This window comes from Protobothrops mucrosquamatus, unplaced genomic scaffold, assembly GCF_001527695.2.
Source record: "Protobothrops mucrosquamatus isolate PMUCROS unplaced genomic scaffold, P.Mucros_1.0 scaffold60, whole genome shotgun sequence".
Taxonomy (NCBI): Eukaryota; Metazoa; Chordata; class Lepidosauria; order Squamata; family Viperidae; genus Protobothrops; species Protobothrops mucrosquamatus.
Genome location: NW_015386439.1, coordinates 704856 through 716603, shown reverse-complemented (window position 1 = coordinate 716603; position 11748 = coordinate 704856). Strand labels below are relative to the sequence as shown.

The 11748-nt window shown below is 52.7% G+C and overlaps 1 protein-coding gene across 1 annotated transcript in view; it reads right to left on the bottom strand.

The window, feature by feature from the left end:
- Positions 1-2777: 2777 nt before the first annotated feature.
- The window catches only part of GRIN2A (glutamate ionotropic receptor NMDA type subunit 2A), a 53602-nt gene continuing 44631 nt past the window's right edge, over positions 2778-11748 (bottom strand). The window contains exons 8-12 of the mRNA XM_015812009.2: positions 11185-11414; positions 10376-10536; positions 6934-7121; positions 5769-6007; positions 2778-4556 (exon numbers count right to left, since the gene is read on the bottom strand). Coding sequence (XP_015667495.2) covers positions 2778-4556; positions 5769-6007; positions 6934-7121; positions 10376-10536; positions 11185-11414 — 2597 coding nt within the window. The remainder of the gene's footprint in view (positions 4557-5768; positions 6008-6933; positions 7122-10375; positions 10537-11184; positions 11415-11748) is intronic.

Here is an 11748-nt window from a genome sequence, read left to right as displayed (position 1 = left end):
GCTACTCCAAGGTTACTAAATTATGCAAGTTAGGTGCATATATTACATATTTAAAATAAACAAGTTTAGAGAAGTCAATGAAAGTTCCAAACATACAGACAGATGATGGTGATATTCTGAAAACAAAGTAACTCATTATTACAGAGCTGCTCCTAGGCTATTGGCAGACAAGACACTCTCTTCCCAGTGAGGTCCATTCCGTACATATGGCTGTTGGTGTTGGGAATTAAGAAGTGGGCATGGTTACTCAAGGTGGAGTTCCCCCAACATTGTAAGTTGCAACTATTTTAATGAAAGTGCCTGTGTCTGTGTGTCTTTTGACTCAAGGTGAGGAGACAAGAAGATACTATTAAGCCCTGAGATACCACCATTGAGATGCAAACACGTGAAAACCTTAGGTATTGAGTTAGATTATGAGGTCTACCAGCTGTGCAGATGTATCTGCCCCTACACCAAAACTGAAAAATGCTCTCCTTCCACAGGTATGAAGACCTTCTAGCTGTGAAGTTGGGCAGCGCAGTTCCAACAAACTAACTTGGCTACAGAAGGAGCTGTGAAATAAGAGAAAATCGATGGGGCACAGAAACCAACATCCAAAGGGTCCAATGCCTTGGGCCAATGAGGGTTCTAGCATCTCCTCTTGTTTTTGGTTTCTGCTCCAAATGTGTCTCACCAGCGAAAGAAGAGGGACCAAGGGGGTATCCAGGTTGGTCCTGCAGGGGGTGGACCAACCCCCTGCAGGTTGGTCCTGCAGGGGGTGGAGGGACACCATAGGGTGACAGCTTCATGATGAAGCTACATTATTTATAAGCAGGGATTCTAAAACCTCCTACATTCTGATCCAAACCGCTCGGTTGCTGATCACCCTGCTTTTAATTGCAAATATGGTCTTCCTGGATGCTGTTGACCATACTGGGATCCACCCTTATCATTCCCAAAGCAACAAGGTTCCTTTGAGACTCAAGTGCTTCCGTAATATCAGCTCTGGCGTGCTTCCTATCCAGGTCCATCCTTAAAGTGCAAAAATGCCCATCTTTTCAAAAACTACAGCAAAGAGCCATGACTTCCACCATCAGGGGACAATCTCCCAGGAACAGCTCCTCTTGCTTTAGAGAGCCTCAGAACCCAACGCAGCAATTGGGACAAGGCTACCTCGAGTCTCCTTGTGTGATGGCTACCTTCATCACCACCTACCCTCTCAAAAGCTTTCTCAAAATATCAGCCAACCCCCGCTTCCTTTCCCCGGCCCTGATCCCACTACACCTGGTGGTGTAGCACAGAGGATCCGACTGGACAAAGGTTGTCCTGTTCTTTTCCTTGCCAAGGAGAGTCCTGCACCTACCGCTCGCCTTCTGCGTAAAGCGGAATACACAGGATCAGTAAGAAGGAAGTTGGGGCTGAGTTACCAAGGGTGACTGAAATGTGCAAACCAATGCTTAGCCTCACTCAAAAGATCGAGGGTTGTCTAAACCGAGAGGCTGTTCTCACATGCTTATTTTGGGGGCATACCCAACTGGCTCTTACTTTGGCATAATTACGAGAGTAAATCCCACGCTTCCAGAACCTCCACTGGGATCATCTCTGCAGGGTGGTTTAGGCAGCAAAGACCTTCCTGCACCTGGTTCCTGTCTGGGCCTCTGGACGCCTAGAGCCGGGGCCTCCTCCAGATTGGCAGCAGGTCCAAGAAGACCCCAGGGGCCTCTCCCAGGTCACCCGGCCACCCTCTGCCCCAGCCTGCTCTGGAGTTGCACTTCAGGATCTCTCTGCTCTCTTAGACAGGAGCAGGAGGGGGTTCACTGGCCCTCCTTTCCTGAGACAAGTTCCCCCCCCCTTCCTGGTTGAAGCCCCAGCGTGGAGCCGGTGACCTGCTTCAGCAATCTTTCCTTGCCATGAGATCAGGAGGAGGAGGAGGAGGAGGAGGAGGAGGAGGAGTCCATGATGAATTGCAGCTGGCTTTCTGCAAGACATAGACAGATGAAAACAATATTGATTCCACTCATGGGCCCTGAGGTTTGGTTTTTGTTTTGTTTTGTTTTTTGCTTTCTTTTGTCTGTGTTTAAAAATAAATATGAGGCTAAATCATAGAGCTATAGCGATATATAGTTGTTTGTTTAAAAAAAGACTATCTTTCTAATCTCTTGGATGAGTCTTACCACAGTAAGTGTGCAAACGCATTCTTAAACTTTTTTTTTGTTTAGCTTTTGTTCTGTGTCAAAGTACATGCATACCATATTGCTTATTCTCTGTTAAAAAATAAAATTTGGGAGGGCAGAATTACACGGGGCGAAAGTGCTAGAAGGACGGAGTCCAACCGACGGCGTAAAAGAACCATCCTGATAGAAAAATAACATAGTTGCCAACAGGGGGCGCCGCTTTTTCCCAATTCAGTGACCATCCACGGTGGCCACTCGTGTCCTGCTTTAAACCATCCCGGGGGGGCAAATCTGCTCTACAGATCGGCCTTCGTTTGCATGGCTATTCCTTTGGATGAAGAATTGGAACTCTACTAGGGGAGCAGGAGATTTTTTTGCCAAACTTAATTGATGGGGGGAGGGGGGAGAGAGAACTATGGATAGTGTAGTCCGTGCAGTGGCTCTTGGGGAGTGGGCTGTCCCTTCCCATGGCCTCTTCCTGCTCCTTCTTTCTAGTGGAACTAAGCACATGGGAATGTGATCTACGCAAGGCAACCGGACTCTTCCCCCTTCTCCAACGCTCTGCTAAGGGCCGCCCTCTTTGGCCTCTGAGGGGCTGGCAACCGGGCTCCCCAGAGATCAGCGTTACACGTCTGATTCCAGGCTAGGGATCTTCTTATAATACACGCGTCTATTGCTGCAGGAGTTTAGCCCTCGTGGAGCAGAGTACATGCTATTCTGAGGGGCAACGTAAGGCATCCCGTGCTCCGAAACGCACGCGTCGTTGTGGACCCGGCCATCTCTGGAAGAGTACGAGGCTGTCGATTTAACCGACGACCGGGAGACGCTGTCATAAGCCGGCTGTCTGTGCAGGCCGGCCGGACTCGGTGCCGGGACCAAGTGCTGGTCGTCGCAATAAGAGCGAAGAAAAGGGTTCTCTTCCGAGCACTCCAGATACAGGGACTTGATCCTCTTCCCGTCGTCCAACGTGCGTGTGAAAAGCGGGAGCTTGCCGCTCGAGTGTTTGCTTTGGGGCGCCCTGAAGAGGGTGGCGTAGGGGCCCCCTTCCAGGAGCCTCTCTTTCTCCTTCAGGCTGATGCTACGGGCCGTCCTGCCCCCGTTGCCGTCCCGATGCTTACTGAAGAGGTTGTCGAACGAACGCTGCCGGCTGATTTGCAGCTTGCTCTTCCGGGGCAGCTGGGTTTTGTCCTCCTGGGCCCAGTCCTGCTGGCACGGTTCTTCCCGGGGCCTGGAGTTGGCAGGGCTCTGCAGCATCTGGCCCTCCTCGATGTCGTAGAGGCTGCCCATCCGCACGCAGGCACCGCACCGGTAGGGTGACCGGCTCAAGTAGTGCCCTGCGTAACTGGGCAGGCTGGTCAGGCAGCTCCGGCAGTGGGTGGCCTTCTGCCGGTATCGCTCATTTGCTTCGTCGTAGGCCACGTTCTTGTCTTTTGTGCCGTAGTGCTTTGGGTAGAGCTTGTACTGGTCGCTACTTGGAAGACTTTCCTCGTTGGGCAGGGGAACCTGGTTGCTCTGCTCAGGCCCTCGGTAGTTGCCGTTGCGATCCTGATAGAGGTTGGAAAACTCAGCCGACTCAGGAAGGATAATGTTTTCTACATACTCGGGGGGGACATCTAGGTGGAAACTGTGCTGTTTGTCTGCCTCGATGATGTAAATTTTGTCCCGGGGTAAAGACTGTTTGCTCTTCAGATAGGTCAGCTCCACCTCGCTGCAATCCTTGGGATATTTCGATGCCGGCCTCTTCTTCACGTTGTCCTTGGTCTTAAGGGGTTTGCTGTTGCTCTCCCCCTCCGTGTGGCCGGTGGCTCTGCTTGAGGAGTCGGAGACATCCGAGTGGACGTCTTCAGGGAGGTACCTGGGGCCCTTCAGGGAGTGCCGCCGGCTTCCCCCTGTGCCGTCGTCCCTCTGAGAACCGTGACTCTGCCGGAGGGAGTCTTGGCGCAGCGATTCCAGTGACTTCCTCCACAGCTGCCTCGGGCGGGAGTTCTCCTTGGCCTCTGCCGCCATGGTCACCTCCACCGTGTTCGGGTTGGACTCGTGCAGTGTGAGGGGGTGCGGCCCTTGGAAGACGTAGTTGTTGAGATTATCTGGGTGGCGGTTTGCAGAGAAGGTCTGCAGCTCGTTCGTATTGTCACTGAAGACGTTCTCCTTGGGGGTCAGAGGGCGGTTGTTGTCCGAGAAGATGAAGCTGCCCTTTTCCATCATCAGGTCCATCATCAACGATCCACGGCGGATGAACTCAGCTGCTCTTTGTGGGGAATTGATCCGCCCGGGATTCACGTTGGTCATATTCTTGGCCGTCTGCAGAAGCTTCAACATGTTGCTCTGAGAACTGGTCAGGGTGAAGTGGGGAGACTTTTTCTTCTCCTCAATGTGGACCCCATGGATGCAACTGTAGATACCCTGCAGGGGAAGCAACGGGGAAGAGAGGCTGAGTTTAGTCTCCAATTCTTTGGAGGGACTGGGGGGAAACACTTCCTACGTGGCATTACTGAAAGGATTGTCAATTTAATGCACCTTTAATACCTGGATTTTTAGACAGCATGGGGGAAAACTGTATTCTTGTAAGCTGGGTAGAGAACTTTCATTTTGAGGGGGGCTCAACATAAACTGATTCCTCACAATTACCATCATGATAATTAAACCAAGAGAGCAACGGAAATCAATTACCATTAGATGGAGAGTCCAGAGGAAAAATGGAAAAAGATCTGTTCCCCCATGTCATCCATCTTCAAGAATTTCTGATTAGTAATACCTGTGCTCAGAAGTAACTAGCTACATAGCTACATAACTGCTCCTAACAAACCACAGTGGTTTTTCGGTGGTTTGGCCACCTCTCTGAACAGAGGCCGGACTGAGCGGGTGGGATGAACCCGTAAACCCACCCGCCACGCAGTTGCCAACTACATCCTAAGAAATTCCTCAAACCAGGAGAAAAGGAGTATTCTGCTTGAGTGAAGTCTTCCTTCCTTGTTCTGGGATAATTAGCTCTACGGCTGAGTAGTTCCATCCAATTATTTCTGTATAATTTTTGACAAGAACAGAACTGCAGAGTCAATTAACCAATTAAAGAACACCAACCCAGACACTGCTGCAAGTTTAAACAACTTGCATTTAAACCAACTTATTTGGAAGCAAAAATCCGTTGTGAAAGTGTTAAAAAGAAAAAACCCAATCGGTTTGCATTCTCAGGGACAAGTAACTTCATTCGGAATGCTAATTACACTTACTGAAGCAGCCTAATTAATTGGGAAGATCTGCCCAAGGTGATCGGCTGCTGAATACATGAACATTCGTGATAAACTGGCTGATTTGGGTGCTGGAATAAAAACTGGGTTGGCCAGCAGGGCTGGCCTTTAAAAACCTCTCCTCCCCATCTCCTTCCACCCTCCCCACCCCCCACACCTTGGCTGACACACCTCCCGGGTTGGACTTTTCCCCTCCTTTTGTAGAACAGGAAAAAAATTACAAGTGCCTGAATCCTCCTGTTTTGCCCATTCTTTCAATTTCACTTGTAACTGGTAAGGATGAGCTCCCTTGCTGCACAGAGTGGCTGGGAGTCATGGCGGATAAATTATTGTTCCGTTCCTGGGGGTGACCCGTGTCCGTGCTCACCCTGCTGATGGAGAACAGCAGCCCTGGCCGATCGGAGCACATCCCGGTGAAGCAGAACCGGAGCTTCCAGTAAAAGAGGTGCTCCCACACAAAGGTGATCAGGCTGAGCGCCATGGCAGCGGCCAGCATGTAAAACACGCCCGCCATGTTGTCGATGTCCAGCTGGCTACTCATGACCTCGTTCTTCTCGTTGTGGCAAATGCCGGTCAGCCAGAGGGTCTCCAGCTCCTCCATTTCCCCTGGAAAGAAAGGCCAGTGGAAGTCAGAGAGAGACGGAGGTCCAAAGTGGGAGGGCGTGAGGGCGGAGGTCACGGCCCATGAAGGAAGGACGTTGAGTCGCAAGGGTACTTTTTGGCGATCTGGTCACCAAACCTCTCTCCCTCCAGAAGCAGAATTTGGCTTGCAAAGGAAATTCCCCCCACTGAGCTGGAATGCTAGAATGTGTGCAGTTATTAAGGAAAAAAAGAAACCAAATATTATCCTCTTTCTGCTTTTTTTTTAAAGCAAAGGATGACGGTGGCTTTGTTGTTATTTCTCAGCTAGAAAAAAGGAGCTGTTAAAAACAGAAAAGATGGATTCCCTCCCTTTGCAACAAGGCAAAAGATTATTAAATAGCTGACAAGAAAAACCGGTTTTCAGATGGGAGGAATGGGAGGCCGGCTCCCCACCTCCCACTCCCCGAGTCAAGTCGGAGAGAGCCAAAATGTCCCCTGGAGAGACAGGGTCAAACTAAGAAAGAGCATCTGGGCAGAGAGCAAAATTAAGTGCAAGGAAATTAAAAATCCTGCTGCTTCTCTTTTCCTTGACTTTGTAGAACTCTCAAAAGAAGGTTCTTATTTGCTGTTTCCAGTTTCCTTTCCCATCAGAACAATTCGAACTCCTCAATTCCTGATCTTGTCCATGCTTAGAAACTAAGTGGGGTGTTGCAATGCGGGGGAGGGGGAATGAAATTGGAGGAAGGGTCCGGTTCTTGTAAATTTCCAGGCTCCATCCCCCTGGGCTAGGGGCTTTCTAGATTTGCCCAGTTCTTTCAAGCCATCTTAAGCACAGCCACCTCAGCCGAGAGGGAACGTGGCATCATGCAGAGACCGCCTTCCTTCTCCAGACTCCCAAGAAGGAGCCTCCTTCGAGGAGCGGCTGGCAGGGAGGCCGTCCTGCCACTCACCGTCTCCCACAAACTGCAGCAGCGCCAGGTCGATGGCCCTCTTCCAGGGCGACCCCTTCTGCAGGGCGATGCCGTAGCCCGTGGTGGCAAAGATGTAGCCGCTGCCGATGGTCACCAGCTTGCAGCCTTCGTCCCGCCCGGCCTTGTAGTTCAGCACTGCTGCGTCGTAGATGAAAGCGTCCAGCTTCCTGGAATACAAGGACAGGGAGCTCAACTGCTGGACGGAAAGAGGGCCGATGGCTGCGTGCCACATCCCCTGCCTTGACCCGTGGCCGGCAGTCCCTCAGGGGCTGGAGAAGAAGAGTTCGGGGACCGCCTGCGTCCCTTAACTCTCTGCGTGAAAAGAGAGGCAAAGAGAGAGAGAGAACAGAGGCACAAGCCACTCTGACCCGCAACACAACCCAGGGTCACTGCACCGCTTTTCAAACCCGTTGATTGACCCAGGCCCATCCCTTGAGGTTTGTTCCGCAGGTTCAGGAAGAGGGGCGATGACCCCCCAAGAGGGCAAAAGCCCCCAGCCCGGCAAAGCCCCAGGCCTTTGGGGGATCCCTGGTCCCTTACGAGTCCCCCTTCCCCATACAGCTGCTTTCCCGTGGGGCAAGGTCCCACCTCTGGGTCTCCTCTCCTTCAGCTGTGGACAAATGCCAGTCTTTGAAAGCAAGGCTGAGCCCAGCATGCCCAGAACTCAACTCCTTCCTTCAGCAGAGCTGCTCAAGGGTGCTGAAGGCCAGAGGAGCGGGGGGGGGGGGGCACGAGAAGAGCCAGGGAACGACGTCCTTCTTTCTCTCTCAGTCTGTATTGAGCCATCCTATCTTCACCACCCTCTCCCTCCTCCTCCTCCTCCTCCAGCCTCCCTCCCTCCCTCCCTTCCTTTCTTCCTTCCCTCCCTCTCTTCATTCATTCATTCTCCTCTTTCACCCTCTCCTTTCTGCCTTCTCTTCAATTAAAACATTCCCTTTCCAATTGTGAAGTTCTTTTAAATTCCTTATCCTGGCCCATCCAGAACAGCTACCCGGGCTTGGCCTGACCGGTGGCCCGAGGGGGGACCTCCGGAAATCCCTCCTCCGGTGGATGCTGTGGCAATGCACAAAGCCTGACTGTCAGTGAAGACCCTCGGGATGAAACAGGGCCGGTAGGAACATCTGAGGGCTGTTTTTCTCTGATCCTGGGGGTTTTGCAAAAACTGCATGCTGCCCTTCTGAGGTCGGTTTCTCCAAAGCAATCAGCCTACGACACACTAAATTCACTGGCAAAATTATGAGCAATCAGAACACATCATAAAACACGGCAACCAATGCACCAAACGGCAACAGCCCAGTCCTGAGGGGATCTTGAGGGGCCCCCCACCCCCCCATACTCCCCAGCACGGGGCTTTGCTTCTTTGGGGGACAGAGCCCGTCACACTGCAGCAGAAGCTGAGGCCGCATTCTTGAGAAGCGCAAGAGCGCAGCTTTTGCGGTCTATAAATACGGCCGGAAGAATCCTTCTGCAATCTATCTTGCCCCCCCAGGGGCTTTTCCTGCGCCTCATCCGTTGATCTAACACAACGGAGCAGATGGTGCTGGGGGGGGGCTCTCCTAGTTACCACAGGTGACAAATGACGGCTCCTGATCCCACCCAGCAGCGTTTACGGCATTGAATGGTGCCGTTCCCGGCCGCATCCCATCCGAGGCCGACCCGGTGGGGCTGGTTTTGGTTCTTCCTGCACCCAAAGAGATCAGAGGGGGGAGAAAGCAGGCTGCCTCTGCCACAGAGAGTCCTCATTTAGCGACTGCCTCGTTTAGCAACATTTAGCAGTTACAAATGGGGATGAAAAAGTCACTTTGCGACCCGTCCTTGCCTCGATGACCTTTGCAGGTCTGCAAAGCAAAGGAAAGTGGAAGGAAGGCGGCAAACACAACTGCGGATTCGCTTAGTGACTTTTTCACTCAACAGCAGAGTTGCCAGTCTCAATTGGGGTCACCAAATGGGGACGCACCATCACCCCCTTCTTGCTGCCGGGGCTTTTCCACTCTCGTTGCTGCTTCTGAACAGGAAGTCCCAGGATCCCTTCGAGTTTCAGGCAATGCCATAAAAATAGTACTTTGATCGATGGCCATCCGCTGGGTGGGTGGGGGGGGGAGAAGATACATTATGGGGGGCTTTGCTTTTAAATCCAGGCTCTGCACAAGCTGAGTCATGAGTTGGGGGGGGAGGATGGGAAATTTCCATTAATTAGCACCTCGATCTTGCTTGATCAGACCTGGGCTCAACTGCAGCCATTCATCGCCTTGTTGAAAACACGGCCGGCCTCGCTCTCTGCTCTGGGGTGATTTTATTACCTTATTTCTTCTTGTTTTTGCTTTGTGCACCTGATGTGAGCTCCGGCTGGGCCAGACGTGATTTACAATTACTTTTAGGAATAATAACTAAAGCGTGCAATGCTAGATGTCCGCGGCATTCAATAAAACACTCCCTCCCACAAGCTTTTCCCAGAGTGGCCAACTCCCCATTGGCCAGACAGGGTTGCCACCTTCCCCCCCCCCAACAGCCCCCCCAGGCTGTGCGGCGGCTGCTTCCTCCTCCGGACACGCAGCTTTCAGTTACTGCATCCGTAACTCAAAATAGACAGTGCGCTGTCAGTTGTGTAGAGCGTCATTTTTCAGCGAGGGAACATTCATCACGCCCTTCGCAACACTTGACAGAGAATAAAACACCAACGTGAATTTGCACAACGGGGTGAGGAGGGGCAAACAGGCAGAGATTTTCCCCTCCGAAGCCCCAGAAAAGAGGCAGGATGCGTCCCGTCCTTCCCTTGGCTGAATCGGGAATGAGGTGGCAGGGATGCCCGGCAGCTTTCGGTAAGGGAAAGGGGTATTTGTTGGCTGAATTCAGGACTAGGGCTCTAAGCTGGAGGGATTGTGGCCCTTTAATGGCCCTTTCTCTTCCACCCTGTTTGTCTCGTCAGCTCAGGATGATGGTTTCAGACGAGAGAAAAACTCCCTAAAGCAAACGTTTCTCAACCTTGGCAGCTGGAAGATGTGTGAATGTCAGCCCATCAGCTCCCCCTGGCATTGTTTCGTCTGCCAAACTTGAGATTTTAAAGGATAATGCAGTGCAGATGTTTGAAACGTGGGGCTTCTCTGCCCACCCCTCAGAGCGTCTCTTTGCCGCTCACTCACTCACTCACTCACTCCCCCCCTCCCTCCCCCCCTTGGGAGCAACCCCCAAATGCTCTGGAGCCGGCAGCCAAAGCGGTGGCACATTGACCACGAAATCATGGGACACGACAGGCGATTTGCACCGTCAGCTGCAGGCAGCGTCCATCAGCAGAGGCGGCAGAGACCTGGGGATCGCCAGAGCAGGAGGAGGGAGGGGGGAGTCCCTGGCAAGGGGCGGCCGGGGCTGTAGAGACCAGGCCCATTTGGGTGCTGGGGGGGGGGGGCTCAGGTTCTCCACCTACCCGGTTTTCAAGCTGACCAAGGCGTCCTCCACTCCCTTCTGGTTGTACTTCACCATGTAAGCGTGCATCTCCTTGTAGTTGTTGCGGATGTTCCTCTCGGTGCTCCCGTTGGGGACAGTCCCAAACCGGAAAGGAGGGGAGTAGGCGTAGGGCTGCTGGAACTGGGGGGGGGGGAGAAGACATCACAGTTCCTGCGTCTCCCAAGGCTCTGCAGTTGCCCCCTCAGCCTGGCTGGCATGGAGGGGCACCAGACTCGCCAGCAGCATCCAGGGAAGAGCAGACCCCAACTCAGGAGAAGCCCAAGAAGACCCCCCCCCCTTGCACACACGCCTTCCTGCCTGGCCTGCCTCATTGCTGCAGCCTCAGAGATGCTGCCTTGACCAGTCAGACCATCCTCCACCCCCACCCCAGACGTGTTCGAGTGCATCTGAAAGAGGAGAAAGGCATTCAATTAGCTTATTGATCCAAGCCTTGTTTATTCCCAGACTTCTATAGGAATCATATAAGTTCACCTGAACTATCCAGAATTTTGCAAAGCAGTTTGCAGCAGCCACAAGACACAAAACAGCACATACCAGAGGCACGTAGGCCAGAAAAATACACTAATGAGAAGGAGACGTGTGCAAAAGCCAACACCAAGGGGGAAGGACCTGCTAACAGGAATACGTGCGTCAGAAAAAGTGTGCAAAGGGCACGGATTAGGGGAAGGGGTGTGTGCAGGCCTACAAGTGTTTCTGCTGATTTCGTCCCGGTTTCAAAGGCAGCCGAATGCCTGGTGGGTTGGAGAAAAGAGAAGCCATCCCACTGACCTTCTTATCGCTCAGCCCCGTGACTTGGTCCACAAATTCCTCCTGGATCATGAAGGCAGCCAGGTTGGCTGTGTAGCTGGCCAAGAAGATGACCGCAAAGAAGGCCCAGACCGAGACCATGATTTTGCTGGTGGTGCCTTTCGGGTTCTGCACCGGCACAGAGTTGTTGAACACCAGGCCCCACAGGAGCCACACGGCCTTCCCGATGGTGAAGGAGGGCCCGTGAGCATCTGGTGGGACGAAGGAGGCGAGAGGAGATGTGTCAGCTTAGGGGTCGCTCCACACACGCAACACAACTGCCCAACCTTTTTCAGCTCTCTTTCTTTGCTCTTTAGCACAGTCCTTTTGCCTGTGAGGACAACTGGGAACAGAATTCCTGTTGCTGAGCCCTATCCTGGGTCATCGCCGCACGGAAAGGAAACCGGAGCAGCACCCGCCCAGAAGGGTGCCACATGCGGCTGTGATGTGCACTCAAGCGATCTGGCAAGGGGGGAGGATGCCCTGTACAGCTGCTGGACCAGGAGCCCAGCCGGCACGCCCCATATCCCCCTGGGAGGGCTTGCT